Genomic DNA, 22,834 nt, shown 5'->3' on the forward strand with positions numbered 1-22,834 from the left:
ATAATATGAATATGCCACTGATAGCCCCCAACATAACAATCGAAACCAAGTTATTTGTATCCCACTGTGCTATAAAAGCTGAAACAATAGGAATGGCGGCACTGTTGGCCGAAGTAGGTTCTGCCAATTTGTAGTTACAGGCAATTTGAATTGATGGTATTTTTGCCATCCTATGCTGTGCCCTTGGCTCAAAATCCTTCAAGAAAGTCCTCAGACTAAGTCTGGAAGTTAAAGTATGCACAGAGGGTAAATTACCCAAGGAGGGTGAATATCCACAGCAAAAATGTAGGGTGCTTTAAAAATGGCACACTTGCAAGAAAGAAATAGGTGTAACTTGGTGTTGGTAGGAAACAAATTGACCTCTGATTAAAACTGATATGAGAAAATTTATTTATTTTATATATAAATATGGTAACCTAGCACTTTTCCATCATCTCATGTAACAAATCTTGCACACACATTTCCAAGAAAGGGAAAATTTTCTGGAACATGACATGGCTCTTTGATATACTAACAATAATGTGTTCCCAGACCACGGTATTTTAATCAGAATAAAAATGTTAATTTTACATACCCATAACTAAGAATATATGAGGCATTCCTGAAGAACACTAACCAATTCTTTTCTATGTATGTAATTATGCATTTATATAAGAAAGATAGTTATCCTTGTGTAAATATTTGAAATATCATATTATAATAATGAATGCAATCGGTAAGATAACAAATAACTGAATGCAAAGAAATAAATTTACTTCTCATGTGTGTTAGAACCAGACCTGTACAAAAAGTGTAAGATGGTAGCCCCATAACTATTCAATAAGGGGTACCTATATATTCCATAATTATTTAAGTGTTTTCTAATGTAATATATTTGAATGTAAATGGAATAAAGTTATATTATTATTATTAAATTTCCATATCCCAAATTTTTCCAAACAGAAATCATCTTTGAGTCATACTTGAGTATGTATCTATCATTTTAAAATTTGTATTCACCTTAACAAAAATATATATATGGAAGTAAAATGTTTACTAATGCTTAATTTATTCTAGCTTGCAATATTTAAAAATATTAAATGCTGAAGTTTTTTCATATATCGTGGATAAGTTCAACTAATAAAGAGGGAACAGAAACAGGATATAAGAGATACATAATGGACATATAGAAATCCAATGGAACACGATCAAAGAAATGACAAAACATTATAATTCAAAACTCTTTATCTTTGTTGTGAATTTGGTATCATACACTTTGGTATAGGTACACTGATAAAATTCTCATTGATAAAAATCTTTGTGGATGAAAATCACTAGAAAACATGACTTAAGATCCTCTAAAAATCAATAAATGCAACATATCTTAATATTTTTAAAACTCACAACCAAGGAAAATATTTGTATTGATTCACAGACTGGACTCACTCATAAAATTATGTCTGAAAAAATGCCAACGATGAATAAGAATGGCCAATTTTGCCACATCAAGCTGCCACCACTGACTACATAAATGCATTTGATTTTAATATGGATCTCTCTTTGGAGTCTAGCCTCTATTCCAATATCACACATTTGCTCATTCACTCACACAAATAAAAACTCATTCACACACACAAAAAACAAAGTAATGACTTGGTAACTTTCGTCACACACTAATACCTGTCAAGTATATCTGATACTGATAAAAAGAGTGAAGGACTATCTTTGACAGACACAGGAAGAAAACACTCTCAACTAAAAAAAATATATGCCATCACTCTTCAAGGTGGTTTAAATACAGCTTATGTGTCATAAATTAACCTTTGATAAGAACTCATTCACACACTTTCCACAGCTTCTTATCTTTTGTCAGTCACATCTATAGGCTCCCACATCCACTTCCAATAGCCAAGCAGTCTTTCTTAGGAACAGACAAATCCAACTCCCCGATCATCTGAGAAAGAATAATAACATAGAAACAATGAGATTAAACACAATTGATATTGTCCATTTAAATACATATATAATCTTTCAGTATAATGAACTGGTTTTACCCATTTTCGATAAAATACCGCACAGTATAGACTGTGCAGTGTCAAGGCTATACAGTAAACTCTTGATTTTACGAAGTCAGTGGGACCGTAAAATTGGTACTTCGTAAAATCGAGTTTCGTAATTTCAAACCTTTTTCATAAGTCACGAAAAAATGTTCGCTTTTGTTTCTTCCGCCCTTTTTTGTCTTTAATGGTCTTATTTAAATGCTTTCGGTGGTTATTCTCGGTATTATTCATAGAAAAGGCTTTTTGTTATCGATTTATGATGTGAAAAATCGTTAAATAATTATACCACCATAAAATTCCCATTTCTCGTTCATACTTCAACATCAACGATCGCTTAAGAAATTCCCGACCAGTTTAGAAAACGTAATCAAATAATTGCAAAGTTTATTATAAGAATTTAATGTTATAAATTTGTGGTTAGGAGCGAATAACAACTATATTTACATCAATATGCACAAGACTAAAAATAATTCTCAAAAAATAGAAATATTTTTCGGCATAAAATGCCGTAGAACCTCGGTTATACGACCCTCAGTTATACGATGACCTCACTTATAAACAGATTTTTTATGTTCCAGTGAAAAACCCCATATGAACCCATGTATTTCAACCTCGGTTATGAAACTTTTCACTTATACGATGGCCTTGGTTACGAAACGTATTTTTCCAGCCCAATGAGATAAAATACCTCACTTATATGACTTATCAGAGAACTGCTCAACAAGAAGATTGAGGTGCACGCGCTGATTTTACTCATAGGAGTGGGAGTAGTATATTCTCATTACATAGATATATCAATAAAGAATAATAAGTTTTAAAATGAGCGATGCTATTCATTAGACATTAATTTTAACTATAGTAGATGATCATCAATCCGGAATTAAGAAAAATGGAATATCTATCTCAAATGGAAGATTTTCTAGAATTTTTCCAAGGTTATGTTTTCCATTGCCCCAGCGAAATAACACCCAAATGAGCCGTTAAAAATCCTAGCGTACCAAAATTTTGGCTTCCAAGGTCATCCAAAAAGATTATCGTACTTGCAGTATGGATGTAAGTCAATGGTGATTCAACACATTCGCAAAAACAGCATGTGTGGTCTCATTCCACTTGCTAATCACACATCTGTGGGATGAATTGCATTGGGGGAAAGTTGCTTACGTGGCCCACAGATCAAAACTGATAGAACTTGTAACTAAGTGGGTTTAAATGAAACATAGTCGAATCTTGAATAGGAATTTGTTTAACTCTGTCTGGTGGCAAGCTTTTATTTTTTAACAGAACGAGAATTAGTGTGAATGCCCTCAAAGAATAACTCTCGTCGTCAGTCGTCATGTAATCATTAAAGTCAAATTCAAAAGCTGAAAGTTAAGGCAGTTCTTTTCCACTCAGGAATGGCTTGTAACCATTATATCGAAGTACAAAAAGTGTCTGGTGCTGTAATCAGAAATGGGAAAGTATAGAGCGTTCCACATTTAGTTGACAGTACGGGCCTTATGGATAACAGTGTTGCCAAGCTTCCGCTCCGCCGGCGGGCATCCTAACAGCGTATGCAACCACACATAATAGAGCGCCAAAATGGTTTAGTTCAAAAAGGAGTTAGGGATCGCACGAAAGACGGCGTAAATTAAGGAATTTTTTAGCGTAAATTACAATACCTTTGCTGCAATATAAAAGGAAAAGTCTTTTGTTATTTTATGTATGTACTTATTCAATGCACAAGCTGAATAATGAATAATCTCTAATGTAAAAAATAACAATAAATTGAAGGATAATAAGAATTATCGCCACTCCTGAATGAGACAAAATTTCTATTCCTTCCATATTATGCAATATTTTTTGGCTCTGGCTAGTATTACATGAAACGCGATGTTGTATAAGATATCATCAATCTTTAATTTTTCAAAATTTTCTCGTACTTGGTTTATTGTATATTAAAGATCTCTTTTCAAGCTGACATCTTCAAAGCTAATTTCCTTAATGTTCTCTTTCCTCCACCTTGTCGTAGGCAAGGATTCCAATTTCCTTGAGTAATAAGAGGCATTATATACCACTATAATTGATCCTTCGGGTAAGTTTGCAAGAAGTGAGTGCTCAAACCATCTCTCGTAACAGTCGCCACCCACTTCTTCATGCTCATCCATTGAGTTCTTTTTGTACAGAAACACATGCGATGCTCCTTTTATGAACCCATTTTCCATTCCTACGTAATTGCAAATCGTCCTCCTCGGGAAGTGGGGGCCAAGCCCAGTATTTAGTCCAGCAAGGAAAGCTTGACGCGGATTTTCTAATTGTTTGTTTCGCAAACTAATGTTCACTATTTGTCCAACATTAATCCAACTTTCCCCTGTGAACACACTCGTCCTGTGTTCGCGACGATATTTTTTTAGCTGCCTTAAATAATTAATTGTGCCACCAACGAATAATATCATCCCTTTCGATAAGGATGATTCTTTTCCCCCTGCGTTCGTACACGAAGCCTATGTCCAAAAGAAGACGATATAGTGTTGTCCTTTTGTAACCTGGGAGAATACTATTCATATTTACCGACTTTAAGAGGGATTTTAAAGTCGGAGGAATATTTTTCACGAAGGATTCATGCACCTTCCTTCTAATTCCTGATCTCACAAAATCGTCGAAAATCACTGCTCTCGAATTTTTGTAAGGCTGTCTAATTTCTTTAGTTTTTGAAGGAGTTACCAATGGTCCACGGGAGCTTTCCTTTCTCACTCTGTAAATAGTGGACTCGTAGCACCCAGTAGTCTTCGAAGTTTCTCGGCAGGCCTCACTAATGCTGAGAGATTTCCTTAATTAAGTACGAGAAGACTTTGAGCACCAACTGTCTTTCGCGGCTTATGAGCTTCTCACCTTTTCTCCTCTTCTTTGTATCGGACATATTGATTGGGCGTGTTACAGCAGAGATAAGTGTAAAGCACACTCCACAATTCTCAAAATCAGCAGACCACACAACACTTGTTCACTCCAAAAAAATGCAATGACAATCTGAACGCCTTCATAAATTCTTCCCTCGGCCCCTTCGGCTAGGGTCGATTCTGGTGCAGGTTTTATGGTACCCTATGAAAGGAACTCAGAAAAAACCCAGGCCCCCTTTTGTAAAAGGTGTGCACTGGATGAGAAAAAACCCAAGCCCCCTTTTGTAAAAGGCGTGCCCTGGATGGGGTAGTGTTTCGCACAGATTATGAGATTCTCTTTCCTGGTATCCGCGATGGGACCGAAACACCCAAGGCGAAAGCGTCTTATTTCCAAGCCGCTTGCTTACTTTCGTGTATCAATGTATTCAGATAAAAACACTGCTGTTACGACATATGATTATTCTCTGTTAAGGATATCAAACGACTAGATAAATACATTTCATAGTATGCATTGACAAAAAACTCCTTTTCCGCCCGAGAATTTTCCCTCTGCGCGCAAAAAAAGCAAGAAGCCCGGCCCAGCGGCGCCTAATATTTTTTTTTATGACCAAAACCTTGTTTCTCGCTTCAGAATTGATGTAAGTTAATTATTTTTTCACCAAAAATAACTTTGTAGTTTTCTTCACATTTGATATGCAGCATATAGGGATCTACGATGTAAGAAACGTAAGTTAGTAAGTGACTACTTTTTACCTTGCAAAAATCAAAATTTTCTTGTCCTAAAGGGTGTTACGTCTGCATAACAACATTTTAACTCAATATTTGTACAATTGGTGAAGACCTTCAAAGAGAAAATAGTGTGAAGAATTTTGTGCAGAAGATTCAATTCAATACAAACAACAGTCAGGCAGAAATTGTGAGAAGAAGATAAAGTAAAAAAATACACGTTTTTGACGGAAATTTAAGGATTTGTATAGCTTTTGTTATAATTTTTATCGAAAAACTTTGGCACCAATGAATGCAGCATCTTATTATACATTAGAATGCAATTTTTAATCAGTGCATAACGCAACATTAATTTTCGTGCTCTTATTGACAACACCGTGCTCCTGGCCTTATGGAGATTAACATGGGAAACGATTCTCCATAAGAGCCCATACTGTCAACTAAATGTGGAACGCTCTATAGATAATTTCTGTGAAGACAAATCACGCTGCTTGTGAGTCGAAATTCCCACTGCTGAATTTGAGGAAGAATGCCGACAGAGAAGCTATACCCGTAGATTCAATCTACTATTGATAAAATTTCATGGGAAAATTCCTTTTTAATGCGTAGACATTATAGCGAAGAAAGATTGTTCCGGGCCCTTGATCTACCTTATTTCTCCGAATATAGTCCCCCCTCCCCCCTAATTTTGAGGTTTCAGTTTTGGGAAAAGTTAAAAAAAATGCGTTTGAATATAGTCCCCCTTTACTTTTACCATGGGCATTTTGGAAAAAAAAGGGGGGACTATATTCAGACATATATGGTAATTTTTTCATTCATCACTGATTGCAGTTGCGCTGTTATTTAAATTGCTTACTTAAAAATAGTCATCTAAGCACCAGAAAAATCTTAGTTAAGGAATATCCCAGGTGCCAGTGGCGTAATTAGGAATATGCTATGGGGGGGTTGCTGTTACCTGGGGGGCGGTTCCCACCCTCCCCCCAAGGCAACTAGGGGAGGGGGGGAAGAAGTTCCCGGAACATTAAAAAAAAAAATGACATGCCCGTATATTAATAAATTACAATATTTTTATAAATAAATATCTTTATTTTATTATAAAAATATTTTAATGATATACTTTTTTAATTTCTCTGAGGCTTTGGGGGGGATCTGTCCCCTCATCCCGCCCATACTTATGCCACTGCCAGGTGCTGTGTGCTCCGTATTATCTATGGTATGGTATTAAGAGGGAGGTAACCAACAGCTGTGGTAATTTTTGCCTTGAGGTAAGGGAGGGAGGATAGAAACCCTGTGTTGGAATTAGCATGGTTGTAATAATAGGCTTAACGTCCCATCTGCCGGACAGTGTGTTGCACAGGAAGTTCCTCCACACTGCTCTCAATCAGGGATACAGCCATCTCTGAAAAGTTTCTGCCACTGCCAGGACTTGAACCGAGGCCCACAGGGTGTGAAGCCTTCGCGATGCATTAGTGAAATTTTGCTCCCTAATTATGGGGTTAATAAGGATGACTTTCATCAGGTATCTCATTTCTTCAATCTCCAATCTTGGGTTTGTCTTTACGTGGTCAAATGAATAGGGAAGTGCACTAATTTTTTTTTATAGCTGAATTTGAAAGCTTAGCCTAAAAAAGAAACATCAGTATAGTCACTTTTATTTTCTGCATCTGGAGTATGCACTTTAAAACGTTTTGAAAGTCGGAAAATTTCATGTTGCGCTGAAACACAGTGCCTCCATCTTGATTGAGATGTGACGTCACAAGGCAGTAGTCACCAGTGGAGTATCGCTGTATTCCGTCGCCTTCTTTAGCGCGGCGAGAGTTTCCGGGAATCGGTGGAGTTTGCTTCCTAAAAATGTCGTCTAGTACCGAAAACATGAAATCAAAATAGAATTATAAATGATTTTTTGTTCCAAATTTCATCTCGACGTCGAAACAAAAGCCTGGAGAAGATATTCATTCCCGTGCCTTAAGCACAAGCTATACGGAATAAATGGTTCAAGGCTGCTCCTGACTCTTACCTATCGATGATATTCTGTTTTGAAGATCATTTGAAGGTATTGTAAGATCAAATTGATATTTATATTATAATAATTTAATTAATAGGTACCTCAGTCACATCAGAAAGTGTGTTGAGTCAAAATATAGCATCTTCCGCGTAGACCTACGTAATTTATAAACTGAGAGTAGTTTGGTTAAAGAATTATGGCGAGACTGTTTTTTTACACGACCGGGCAAAATGCGTACTTTGCCCATGATATGTGCATATATGATAACAAACGATTTTTGTTAAAGTTAATCTTTATTTGTTGAAATTAGTACATTTATAGGTGATACAGATATAGGGTGCGGTCCGTTGAACGCTACCAATGCTTCGGAGCGCCACCAAGCGGTCCGTTATTCGCTACGGAGCGCTACAGGTTAGGCTGTGACGTCACGGCAAACGTCATACACCCGTTTTCCGCCTCGCTCCAGACCAGCTCCAGACGCTCCCCTGAAAACTTGGGTCAGCGGAGGAGCGAGTCAATTTTTGGCGGAAATTCGAAGGGAATGCACTGCGGCAATGGAGAGTTAACTCACGTTGCAGATGTTGGACGCTGAATGTGGACGATTTTCTCCTATAAAAGTGACTACGAAGTAACGGAGTAGACGCACTTAGTAAATAGATGTAAATTTAATCGTGATTTAAATAAATATATAGCAAGAACTATCTATCCACAAACATTCTCGTATCTCCCCCAAAATGAACTCTAATGTCTCTGGAAGCAGCCTTAACATACAAAAGGCAACAAAAAATTATTAAAAGGGGCATGTAATATTAGAAAGGATTGTAAGAACACATAACGACAAATCAACTCATGCCATAAATTAAAATCTGAAGAAACATAGGATTTACATGAAATGGATTAATGTTTTTAATAGTCTTTAGCCATAATAAGTTGACATGTTTCAACTGAGAAAGCGGTAGAGTACCTACTTTTTCCTTTTCTAGGGTAATGAGTTTCATTTAGAAGGGGTAGGCGAGGGTAGGTGTGAGAAATACGGTCCAAAGTTTCTTGCTTTACTTAGTGGAACCTCGATATTGGAAAATATAATTCATTTAAATGATATTCGAATATATTTATTAATATTCAATTACCATAATCACCTCAATTTGCAATTAAAAACATATATTCGATTTCATAATCTCAGTTTCCTCGCCATCGTTCATTTCCGCCATCTTGACTTCGCTCCTGACCGGTCCGAAAAGAAATTGGGTGCATTCAGGGGGAGTGATCGCTCCCTGATCAGTGAGCGGACTGTGACGTCAGCGCTCACTGAGCGATCACATCCCTCCCTGGATGGTGAATGCTCAGTGAGCGCTTTGGTGGGGAACTTGAAATGCAAAACATTCAATATGGCGCCCAGCGCTTGTGTTTACTTTCGTGTAGCGGCTGCGAAATATCCTTTAATTCCTGTGATAAGTTCATACCTTGTGACTCTGTCCCGAATATATATCACTCTTAATGTACGGGCCTTAAGGATTTATCGCTAACAGTTCTTTACGAGTCCCGTGATATTTATTGGAAATGCCTTTTGTGTCAATCGTCCAAATATTTCGTTGGGAATCTGGCGCCTGACATTGAGGTCTTGAAAAAAGAGGTCTTTGCACTGTTTAGAAAGCAATAGTTTCACATTTGATAATTCCGTGAAATCCGCTTCGTCTTATAGTTTCTTGAAAGAGATTTAATAATTGATCAAGGACAGCAGTAGACGTTATTATCACAACAAACTGTTTGTGAACATAGGGTGACTAATGATGAAGTTATATCTCAGCATTACGGGACGTAGTGTGGCGGATGTTTTGAGGAAGTGCTGGTAAACCGGTCAAATTAAAAAAATGCTGGTGTTATCGTACTAACCAAATCTGACATTACTTTTGAAGTGAGCTATGTGCCACATGAGCTTCTAATTGAGGAATGGACTTTGAATGTGCTCGGGTTAATGTTCATGTTCCTGCTGATGACAAACAAATTTTTGTTATATCTTCTTGTCGTTCGCCAGCGAGTAGTTTTAAGGGTTTTTAAAATCGCTGAACAACTTGCTTGATGCACACTTTTTATTGACATAATAGATTTAGCCTCTAACCTTCAACATTTATAGTTCTGTCTACTTTATGTATGCCACTCACTTTGTCAAAGGTCACATGAAAGGTTGTACTCTTAACCCTGATATCACTGCAATATATGTTTCACTACCAGAAGACCAATATTTATAAAGGTACCTTATGTACGATCATTCTCGCGTGTGTTATAGAAATTCACCGCTTTACACGATGCAATTTTGATTTTAACTTCATACATACTTCAGCTATTGCGCAATGACGTCCCCCGTGTAAAACGGCCTGAAGGCAATGTTGAAGCAATTACTTAGTTAACCCGGGAGAAAAATTACTCACGCCTTATTTTTTGACTAAGCGGACAAGTAATACCCCGCGATTTACGTATATAGATATATTTCAATTTATCTGAAGCCTATGAAATATTAATAAAGAATTAAAAACACATTTCAACTCGAAAATCCATTTTTCAGCGAAGGCTACATCTGAACTTTACCTGGCTTACGACAAAATTCCACCGCAGAATAATATTTTGGCTACCTAATTTAGTAAATAAATACGTAACAAAAGGCCTTATGCCAATCGCATTTAATATGCCTACATTACGTATAAGTCATCCAGCGTTCGATACGTTACAATGTATAATTAATACGGCTGCTCGACTCGACAGTTCTTCGGCACCATTTTGAACTCGCGCCGCCGCTCACTGGTCGGTGAGCGAGGTGATCATACCCGGAGTATGCTCACAAATATGGCGGTCGCTCACTAGTGATCGGGTGGTGAGCGGTCGCATCCAGGGGGAGAGCGGTGGTTCGCTCACCTTTCGCTCAGTGAGCGGAGCTCCCCCTGGATGCACCCATTCTCGTAGCGAACGTAGCGCCTATGGACCGGAGCTCCGGAGCACTTCCGTCTGTAGCGTCTGGTAGCGAAAGTAGCATTCATTGGACCGCACCCATAAAGGTACACGGCAGGTCGCGCGGCGTAATTTGTACTCCACTGGTGACGGGTTCATCTTGCTGATCTAAAAAATTAGCTACAATACCTCGAACTTTGAAAACTCGCATTATAGGCAGTCAAAGTACATTGTAAGAATACACGAGACCATTATAGCCCAGAATGTACGTACAATGTCGAAATCCTTGGTTTTCAAAGGTTGACGTATTTTATACGCCAGCGCACCCGGTCCAGGGTTATCAACTTTTGTTTCATCCTATTTGTTAGTTGAAATTATATTTCAGAATGGTTCTTTTAGCACTGCTACTGAGGTAAACTGGTAGGTACTGAGTACAAGGTACTGAGGTATGTACTGAGTAAGTAAACTCCCTTTGGAGTAATGTGAATTACAAGTGTTCGAGATATATGGCATTTTATATTCGCTTTGCGTTCTTATTAATTATGCCTGTACGCATATTGTTGCTTGCCGCGAGCCTTTAATGGTATGTGCTCTTGCAAGAGTGGTTTTCATTTTTAATGTGGAAGTTGGTCAGTATAAGCAAAGAAAAAATTAACATTTTAGCGCACACCAACCCTTGTAGTCATCGTATCTCTGCGTTTGTAATGACACTGCTAAAATACCTGAACGCCATAATGACGATAAAAAAATTGTCTCATGTCTATGAATGCTGCAATTATCATTAATGATAAACTAGACGCCGTAAGATCACAATGAAGGCAACAAAAAATAATGCCATACCTTAGACTTGAACCACGGTCCTTCGGGTAACATCTTTCCTTTGACTCGTGCACTCTACCACTACCCCAACCGACCCATTAGCAATTTAGGGATATTTTGAATTTATATATATAACTTGTAAAAAGTAACGCATGAAAATTAATTAATTACAGTCTAACTAACGCCCTAATTGAAAAAGATGCAGCAAGGTACGCGGTCTCCCCTTGTTAGCCTTAACGTCTCGCATTTCTATGGAGCGTTGAACTGGTTGAACCTGTCCTCCTTATTCAAAAATTCAGTAACCATAAATACATCAAAGTTTGGTATACCATTTATAAATCGTTGGAATTTTCCTTCTCCCAACCAAGATTATCTTTTCTTGAACCCATCCTGGACAGCGAACCATTGCAACAACCAGCCAGCTCGGAAATAAGGCTAACATCCCATGATTCTAGTAGCGAAGGGCAAACGTTCTGGCCGGCGTGAATACATACGCAACGAATAAGTCTTGCAGCAAACGTCTGAAATAGGTTTATTAGTTTGACTCGGTTCTTACAAAAAAGTTTTGGCATGATAAACGGCATTGTGCCAAAATATACCCAGCGAAAAATAAATGCCATCATGCATTTATTTAAGATGCAATGTGCTATTCGTACTACTCTTTCCAAACTTGAAGTTGACACGTAAATGAATATTAATATATTACGCAATGATGAAGTCGTTTACTCAAAAGAGAAGCAGCCACATATATAATCTGAAGATATTTTATGACAGCAAAAAACGGATACCCTCAAATTCTGTAAATTTTCTATGCAATAATAGTGGTAGAACTAAACGGTGTAGAAGCTGCCTCCTGCTACTGCCTTGTGACGTCATGGCCAATATTCAACATGGACACCCGTTTTCGCAGCCTTTGAATTTTTCCATATTTCAGACGGTCATCTCGAATCAAGTATTCACTATTAGGATTTAAACTGTGGTTTTACGACATTATGTGATTCTGAACTCTAATTTAAAAAATGTGTTTGGTGCATTTGAAACACTAGTGCACTTCCCTATTTCCTGAAAAATGCTGTTAATTGGCCATTTTTTTTTTCGAAAATTGGCTTCTCATTGAACATTTAGTGTCGCCATTCCGAAATTTCTCCAGTATGATAGCCTTGCGGCTTAGTGCAAGAAATGCTAACAATTCGACCAAGACACTCAACCGTGGGTAATGTTGTTCAGGAATGCTTAAAAGTTATGTTTCTCTTAAAAAAACACATCATCTGTGGTGTTGCTTGTGAGTAAATAAGATTATTAGGCTTCAATTTCTCGCCTCCAAATGAGTAATTACATCCTGGAAACAAACCGGCCACTATTGAAAAGGATTTCATGTTAAATACCGGAAAACCTCACACATGAAACTTAACTTTCATAAGTTTCATTCAGTGGAGAACCGAAAAAAAGTTTCCTAAGTGAGATTCTACTGTAAATATATGAAACACTTTCAAGCCTATATGAAAAAAAAATCAGATTACTGCAACGTTAAAATTTTTACCAACAGACTGAAAGTGTTAACTACTTTTTTCAGAGGTGATGGAAAAAAAAATTTCTGATTCACTAAGTTTTTGCCATACATGGTATTTGGTCACACTTCCATTACCTCCAATGGCAGGGTACTTGCACACCCAATAATTTGCGGCATACCCAAGGCTCAACGTATTTTGAATTCTGAAAATGGGTCATTTTTTGACTAAATGCCACAAGAAAACTGCCAAATGAATCCATAGAAGATGGGAAAGCAAACCAGTAATACATACACAGTATGAAAAACATTCTTTTAAATGTATCAGTGCTGAACTGAATCACAAACCTCAATAAGTGCATCCATGCCAAATAGAAATCCTTCCTCGTGGTTGCCAAAGTGCCAAGGACTTCTGTGATTGATACTGACTCCTTTGGGCAGAGGCCTGGTTTTTGCAAAATCAATGAGCCATGCTCCCACATTGCACTGCCCATCCAGCGAGCAGCTGCCACTAACATTGCCACTGTTTTCATCATAGAGCAAGAGAACACTGCTGCCCACAACCTTTATATAAACAAGAAATAATACTTCATAGAACACTAGAAATAACACTCAGGGATTACATTTGCATACACATTAACAATGATTTATCGTTCACTTTTGAAAATCATTCCAATTAACACTTTTGCTTTCGGAAAACAAAATATGAGGGAAAGACAAAACAAGTCAATTGCACTCAAAAAGAGAGTATAAAACGAACATACCAGGAATTGAATGAAAACACAGATTCATATTACAGTAAACCCCCAATTATATATGTGCTATGGATAAACTATACATACATGACTTTCACCCTCCTTCAATGTTTTCCCTGATCTTTAAAAAATAAAATCAAATGTAAAAGTACCAGACTTTTTGAATTTAACGCAAATATACAAAAGGATCAATATTTCCAATAGAATTCTCCATATAAAACATAACAATTTTCTTTACTAGCTGACATGGAATGTTTCAAATTTACTTGGACATCTGCTCTAGTATTGCAGGAGTCGATGAGCCACAGGAAAAAAACTCTTTATTTGTTTCAGATTTATTCCGAGGATGGCCAATTATAAATTAAGAAAAATTTTATCAATGAACTATAAATGTATTTTTCAAGTTGACAACGCACAACTATTGCCATGGCCTCACATGCGATTGAATACGGTCCAAAAGTATTGGAGATTTTGTCACACTCAGGGTATTGTTTATGCCACGAACAGTCAAGGTCAAATGGGAAAGGGGAGTAATCGAAGTGAAGGCAGTGGGGAAGGGGAGGCCGAGACAAAGGGAGTGGAAGTAGCATGTGTCACAGCCAAGTGATTGCCTGAGTAAATTGCCAGTTTGCTAGAGAATATGGAGCGATGACAATACAAGTACAATGACATTATCGTCACTAAAAAGATCACAGTTGGGTGAAGAAAGCTCTCAATCGAGTCCTGGAAGCAATTGAAAATAACAAAACTATGTGCATAAATAATAACACATTAATTTAACCCCTTTAATGGGGACCAATTTTTTAGTAGTCACCTACCTGGTGGGGGTTATTTACCTTTCGATAGAAATATTTGAAATTTTCTACAATAATACCTTTTTGCATTTAGAGTACAAATATAGAAAAAAATTTTTTTTTCAACAACAAAAAAAAGTTTAAACAATTTTTTGTTTATAACAAATTCCTTTTTTTCATGCAATTTTTTATAGAAAAAAAAATCACTTACCGACCAGGATGCTTCATTTTTTTACACATTCACATTGGTTTATAGTTTTACTATTTACACTATATATATACACATTTTTTTCACTCAATACTCCATTTTCGTGTGGTACGTTTGGAAACACGGTGCGGCACAGAGAGGTACATTGCAGTCCTTGCAGCTGTATATTGTTTCCCTTCTCTGCTTGTGTGACAAACACACCACACATCTCTTATGGGCATGCTTTTTCGTTGATGTTGGGGAATTTAGGTGAGGGAAATGCCTTCCTGATAACCGTAAGGGCGGGTCAATTTTTGAGCGGCTTCCAGACGCCTTTGATGTTGCTCCTCCGTATTTGTGTAAAATCTTAGGAATAAGATCTAATCTGAATTGGAGATGAGTTTCTTTTCCTCCATTCTTCCTGTATATTACATAAGAGTTGAAGACGCATAAATCAAGAAGATGTCTGAATATCTTTTGATAATATTTCTTCATTCTTTTCCGCGCTGTACTATAGTTGACCATATACTGATCTGAGAGATCAACTCCTCCCATTGACTCATTGTAACCAATAACAGCGAGAGGTTTCTGTTTTGAGTTTCCTTTCCTGTCTCGCACAGTCTTTGTACTTGCGTCGTGAACACTGCTCAATATACATACATCTCTCTTATCTTTCCACTTCAGTGCCATCAACTTATTTCTAAAAGCAGCGGCAATTTCACCCGATTTCAATTTTTTATTCATTACCGTTTTTGGCAAGTCCTTTCTATTTACTCTCACGGTTCCTACTGCGTCAGTTCCCAGCGAATTCAAAAAATCAAAGAGCTCAGGACTGCTATAATAATTGTCAAGCCCTAAGAGATAACCCTGGTTCAGTAGCCTCTCTGCAAGGGTTAGAACTACCCGTGATGGTTTCGTAAAACTACTCACATCAACTCCTCCGACATCCTTCACAAGTTCTGTGTCCTTTCCAGTGTACATCATCATATTCCACACATACCCACTTTTTGCCTCATAAAGTTTATAGGATTCCATCCCAAAACGTGACCTTTTTTTTGGAATATATACCTTCCATCCTAGACGGCCTTTCCACAGCAGTAAACTTTCATCAATCGAAAGTTCTCCCTCTGGAATATAACTTTCAGAAAATTTCCTGATGCAATGGTCAAAAAAAGGCTTGATTTTGTAGAGTTTAGGAGAAACTCGTTCGGCGTCACTGTATAGCTCATTATCTGCAAAATGCAGAAATCTCAAAAGGAGAAAAAATCTCTTCTCACTCATTATCTCATAAAAGATGGGGGTTGCTAAAAGTCGGTTGCGGGAGTAATAACTTGATAGTGTGGGCTTCTGGATAACTCCCTGCAAAAGCAACACTCCAAGAAACAACTTTATTTCCTCCTTATTGGTATCAACTAGAGATGGGTCGAATAGCAGATTTCTCGAATTCGAATATCGAATTCGAATATTAAATCATTGCTCGAATATTCGAATACCTCGAATTTCGAATACCTCGAATACTAAATGATGAATGCTGGAATGTTTGACTCGGTTGCCTATGCAGCAGGTAACACAAGATTTTGGGGAGTAATTTTGATTTCCTTTAAACGATTCGAACAGGAATTTAGCTGATTAATGAATATTTTAATTTTATGGAAACAATTGGGCATATAGTTAATTCAACTAACATCGCTTTACCCCCACTCCTGCTGCCAAGTGCTAGCTGACAATCTGAGGCATTTTGCAAAATACAAGCTCTTTTCCACCGGATTTTCTTCAATTATTTTCAGTCCATCTTTGGGAGTTCTCACGAGATAAGAAGATGAATTGGAATTGCTATCAGGGAGAAACCAAATATTCTGAGAAAACATCCCTTTGTCTGCGACTGTAACAATGAAGATTTATAGCACCACTCATAAATTGTAACTTGATATATGTTTTCGGAAAAAAATACCGCATCAACTTCCGAGAAGCTCTGCTGCTCATATCGAGTTTCGCCAGAATGCTAAGTCTCCGTCGTATTTTGACATTTATTTCTTTGCGTAAAATGCTTAAATAAACTCATAAATACGTCGTGCTTGGTCTTATTCTTTTTGAAATTACGCGCGCATTACTAATATTTCAATTCAATAAAGGTGTAACATCAATTGACGAAAGTCATTCTTTGACACCTTTTGTGCTAATAGATGACTCATGCAGCGGTTGACCTCCACAGAAATGGGGAACTTCGAAGCTGGTAGGAAAAAAAAGGTCAGTGGGGGAGAAAAGGGAGGGCCCGAAACACGTTTCTATTGTTCTCGTGTAACTTGGTATTTTTTCGAAGCTAAGGTCTTCGTAATATGATCCCTGCGCGAGCTGTGACCTTTTTTTATTTCGAAGAAGAGTAAAGCCTCAGAGGGAGGGGGGCTAGTGCTGAATGGAGAGGGATACCGGATCTTGGGAAATGCGCTAATGCAAGTATCCCACGGTACTCACACAGCAGTTGACCTCCAGAAATGGGGAACTTCGAAGCAGGTAGCCAGAAAAAGGTCAGTGGGTGAGAAAAGGGGGGAGGGCGTGAAACACGTTTTTATTGTTCTCGTAACTCGATATTTTTTTCGAAGCAGGGGTCTTCGTAATGCGATCCCTGCGCGAGCTGGGACCTTTTGTTTGATTTCGGAGAAGAGGAAACCGTCAGAGTGGGTGAGGTGAGTGCTGAATGGAGGGGGATAGCGGATCGTGGGAAATGCCCTAAGGTTGCTATCCCACGGCACTGAAGTTCTCCTGGTGGGGGGAATCGGGGATTTTGGGATTTTTTCACCCGACCATTTTCGGTTCCCCTCGTCGAACTCTTTTCACCGCTAAAATCCACGAATTTGATGTAATTCGTCAAGTTGCGTAAAACGGCGCTGCGAGCACTAAATGACTACAGTTCTCTACATTTTTCCGAGTCAACTACCAACGACGTGCGTGCGACAGTGTATGACGCGAAATTCAAAGTATTCGAGGTATTCGAGGCGGTACTTTTAGCATAACTATTCGAAACCTCGAATATCGAATACTTTCTAATATTCGAGGTATTCGAGTATTCGCGGATACTATTCGCACATCTCTAGTATCAACCCAATCCTTATCACGGCTTCTCCTTTTCATTTTCTTATGCAGAACTTTCTCATTTATCATTTGCAGGGCATACAAATTTGTCTGCTCTGCTATATAATTGCAGATCTCTTCATCAATAAAATGTTCGAAAATTTCGAGAGAGTCATCCTTGCCAATCAAGTTTCCTTTTACACCAGCCTCAAATCTAGCCGGGAACCTAGGCCGAGGAAGTCCGCTTTCAACCCACACACTAGAATGTAGCGGAAAATTTTGGTCTTCCTCATCACCTTCTTCAGCTTCACTATCTATTTCACTATCAGAATCAACATGCAGTTCTTGGATTCTGTGAGGAAACCCTGTAGATGTGCCACTAGTGCCAGCGGTCGTTCCCACTGACACATTTGAATATTCTTCCTCCGCGCTACTGTCACTCGTACTCTCTTCTTCTTCACTAAGCTCCAACATTTCATTTATGATATCTTCAGGCAGAGTAGGTGGTCTCTTAGCCATTATGGCAATAACTAAGGCAAATTACCAAAACGATTATAAACTAGACACTGATGAAATATTATATAAAAATGCCAAAAAACAAACACTGAGAATGGGAGCACACGCAAGATGAAAAATTCCTGAGGAGGAAAGTACTCGATGGGATTATCAAATAATAGATAAAACACGTTTGAAAGCTGTGCAAAAGAAAGAAAACTGAATATAGAAACTTATGAAGCACCAAAAACACTGTAGCAAATTGTAACTGAATTACCACTCACAAAACAAGCGATATTCAAAGAAATTTCAAATGTTCGAAATTTCCTCGTAACTGCGCACGACAAAAATAAAAAAAACACACTTCTAAATGAAACACGTCTATCCACAAAAACATGCGTGCTAAAACTAAACTTTTCTGTAAGAAATGTGACAAGGGGTAAGTGCAATAAAAAGAACCGTTAGGGGTTCTTTGGACCCAAAAATACCATAAAACCTTTACCCAAATAAAGCATGTTTGTGCCCCTGCAGATATGAACACCGAGTTAAAAAAAATCACGCTAGATGTCAGACCCATGCAGAGCATAGAGGAGAAAGAATTGCGTTTCTAGACGCTCTGCCCAGTGAAGGAAAATTCTTTTTCTATAGCGCGTCTCTAGACGCGCTCCCCGTTTCACGAACGTCCTCGGTGCGCGTCTAGAGACGCGCTCCCCAGTAAAGGGGTTAATTATGAAAATTATAAACATAGTAAGGAATAAAAGTGAAGGCTTGGATTATCCATGTTTTACGATTCTTCATGCAGTCTCTCCCCAACATTATCCTGGATAATTAGGAGTTGAGTGCACAGATTTTTTTTGTCAAATAACAAACATGAGAACACATCTTTACCCATTACATGACTTTTTACACCAGGGCAATAGTAAATTTGATTAAACCAAAAAAATTTTGCCTGAATAAAAAGAATGTGGCAAAACATATACCGTATATCTCCGAATATAGTCCCCCTCTGAATATAGTCCCCCCCCCCCAATTTTGAGACCTCAGTTTTGGGAAAAATTTTAAAATCCAAAGGAAGGCAATTTTTTTCTGTGGTTAGCAAGTTAAGATTCTAGAGTCGATAAAAACTATTATTTTCTGTGAAGATTAAGAACAAATCTGTTCACATAATTTCCATCGCAACAAAAAAACTATACCTAAAACATGTTGTGATCCATTGCATGTACCAGTAATTTATAGTTCCTTAACCAGATGTAATGAAGAAATGAGAACATTTTTTAAGTATCCAAGGCTATTGTATTTTTTAAACATTCACAAATTATTAATATTTTTGATTTCCAAATGACTACAAACAATGTCAATATATAAGCGTTAACTTAAATCGTTAACTGTCATCGCTCGAGGCTTGTTTTGAATCTGTGCTACGTGCCCGTGCATTAGGTGATGTGCTACTGTTTGGGGATTTTAATCTATCAATCGACTGGACCTCCTTGTCACTTGGTTCCCCACTCAATCCAATGGACGATTTTTTCCTTGAACATTTCGTGAATGGTCTTGGCCTCAACCAGTGTAATCCTTTCCCCACAAGAAATTCGGCAACGCTGGATTATATTCTGTCCTCCTCCAAAGTAAACTCCGTTGCTCTTGGGAGAAATATTTTCACCACAGACCATGACTCTCTCGAGTGCTCCTTGGCCCTTCCACTACCCCCCAGCCGTCGAGATTCCTCGGCCTCAACACCTGCCAGGGTTTCCGGTGTTGGAACAAAGCGGACTGGCCAGCCATTAACCGCGTACTCTCTCTTCTTCCTTGGGACCTCCTGGAGTGCGGGTCCCCTGACGAGGCCCTTCAACTATTTTATGACCTTCTTCATGCTGTTATCGCGGATTACGTCCCCTTGCGACGAGTGTCGAAGAAGCGGCCCATCTGGTTAACCCAAGAAACCTCTTTAGCGCTAAAAAATAAACGAGCCGCTTGGAAACTATGTAAGCGTCACCCCAGTCCTCAGACCCGTGAGACCTTTGCAAACCTCCGTCGCCACACCCGCTACCTTCTTCGCCGTGACTACGCTAACTACGTGAAAGGGATTTTGGACGATATTAATGTTAATTCTAAAAGGTTTTGGTCCCTCGTTAACGCGAAAAGAAGAACAGCTCGCATCCCTAGCACACTATCTGCTGGTGGTGTATCGTATACAGGGGACTCTAGGCCTTCAGCATTCAACAATTACTTTCATTCCAATTTCGCCCATTCTCTTCCGAACACCTATCTCCCTCCTGTACAGCCTATTTCCACTCATTCCCTCGGATCTGTCTCCACCACTCCTCCAGAAGTGTTATCTTATTTGTCCTCGTTGCCCACGGCGAAATCAACGGGTTCCGATGACATTAGTTCATTATTTCTCAATCGTACATCTACCAGTCTTTGCATTCCAATCTCAAAAATCTTCAACAGGTTCTTTTCATCTGGAATTTTTCCTACTCAATGGAAAAAATCAAATGTAACCCCCATTTTGAAATCTGGCCCTAGGGACATAGTTGAGAACTATCGACCCATTTCAATATTACCAATTTTATCTATTATCTTTGAACGCATTATCCATAACCGCATACTTCATTTCACTCTCCCTTACATATCGCCTTCGCAGCATGGCTTTCTTCCTGGGGGGTCCTGCCTGACCAATCTCTCTATACTGCACCATCATATAATTTCTGCTTTCGAAAACAGGTCCCAGCTGGATGTCTGTTACATTGACTTTTCTAAAGCTTTTGATTCTGTTAATCATACCCTCCTCATCCACAAACTCCAGTCGCGTTTTAATATCCATGGCACTCTCTTGTGTTTAATCTCTAATTTCCTGAGTTCCCGCAGCCAAAGAGTTCTAATAGAAGGTTTTTCGTCGAATTACTTACCCGTTTCTTCTGGCGTGCCTCAAGGCAGTGTATTAGGCCCACTTCTGTTTGCTCTTTACGTTGACGACATTGTTGATGACATTCTTCCCTCTAGTTGTGGTGTTCTCCTCTATGCCGACGATTGTAAAATATTTAAAAGGGTTAACACCGCGGCTGATTCCCTGGTTTTACAAACTGCTCTTCAATCGCTAGAGAAATGGTGCAATAAATGGCAGTTGTGTGTGAATCCTGGAAAATCTACTGCGATGTCTTTCTCGCTGAAGAAGAGCACTATCACCTCCACTTATACACTAAATAATCAACCCATTCCCTCTGTCTTATCCCACTCCGATTTAGGCGTCACTTTTGACCAAAAGTTAACCTTTTACGAACATATAAAAACCGTTGTTAACAAGGCTATGGCAGTGGTTGGGACCCTATATCGCATGAGCGAGATATCCGAACCGAGTGCCTTAAAATCAGTATTCATTGGATGTGTGCAACCCATCCTCGAATATTGCTCCCCCATTTGGTCAACTGCTTCTCCCACCACACTAAAATTAATCAACCATCCACTCAACTTCTTCTTAGCAATAGTTCGACACCGCATACCTCACCTCAGATTCTCTTCACGTGCCGAAATACTTCTTTCACTTGGATTATTACACCCCAACCACCGCAGATTGACATTAGACATCAAATTTCTTTACCGCATCTTAAATGGGTCCTTCAGATCCAGTGATCTCCTATCCTTCTTTTCACTACGCATTCCTGCTCGCAAAACCCGCAATACTGAACTTCTACACCAGCCCAACTTCCGTCTGGCAATATCTCAACGATCCCTCTTTTCCCGCCTACCTTCTATTTTCAATTCAGTCTCCAATACTTCTTCCTCTCTTGACATCTTCGCCTCCCGCTCTAATTTTAATAACCAAGTGAAAAGTCTATCTTTCTGACACTGACCTTTTGTATCTGTTGTATAAGCTGAAAATGATTGTTACTTATGATATTAATTTTTTACATGTTCATTATTATATTTATATAATTTATTTTGTTTATAAGCCCAATGTAAAGGCCTTAGTGCTGTTTTTGGTGTGACATAAATAAATAAATAAATCCCATACACAGTACTGCATTTGGCCCTGAAACTTCCTTAGATCCAGTGTAACACACCCATCAAGTCATCACAAATCCAAGTGACCTGAAGAATTTAGGAAATCTAAATAAAATTGTGTTAAATAAATTATAATCATTATAAAAATATTGCCATCAAATGCCTGCTAAGCAAAATAATTAAACTACAGGACTTACAAATATCAAAGTAATAAAATTAAGAAATAAACTTTTTCCAACAAACATCAAAACTGAAAAAAATATTATATCAATTTTCAATGCCTCGTCACGAATCATTGCATTAGTTACACAAAGAGCTTCTGCTCTGCATTTGCGCACAAATTCGACGATATTTTCCTCTAATTCTTTGAATCTGCCGCATCGAGACCCCCGAAATGACTTCCGCGATGTAGTAGCGCTTTGCAAGCGCTGTGAATACTATGATTTACAGCGTATTCTGCAACGGCTATTTTTAAATTGGCATCGAAACTCCATCTTTGACGGCCTCTAATCTGCCGCAGGATTGATCCTCATCTTTCTACTAGATCCATCACCTCACTGTTGAACGTAAAATTATTTTTAATAAAGAAAATATCGCGGAAATAATTGCGAAACGTTATG

The 22,834-nt window shown here is 38.3% G+C and overlaps 1 protein-coding gene across 1 annotated transcript in view; it reads right to left on the reverse strand.

Annotated features, from left to right (window-relative positions):
* Positions 1-1,206: 1,206 nt before the first annotated feature.
* The window catches only part of LOC124156912 (inositol-trisphosphate 3-kinase homolog), a 32,786-nt gene continuing 11,158 nt past the window's right edge, over positions 1,207-22,834 (reverse strand). The window contains exons 9-10 of the mRNA XM_046531394.1: positions 13,261-13,476; positions 1,207-1,933 (exon numbers count right to left, since the gene is read on the reverse strand). Coding sequence (XP_046387350.1) covers positions 1,859-1,933; positions 13,261-13,476 — 291 coding nt within the window. The 3' untranslated portion in view covers positions 1,207-1,858. The remainder of the gene's footprint in view (positions 1,934-13,260; positions 13,477-22,834) is intronic.

Source organism: Ischnura elegans, chromosome 1 (genome assembly GCF_921293095.1).
Source record: "Ischnura elegans chromosome 1, ioIscEleg1.1, whole genome shotgun sequence".
Lineage (NCBI taxonomy): Eukaryota > Metazoa > Arthropoda > Insecta > Odonata > Coenagrionidae > Ischnura > Ischnura elegans.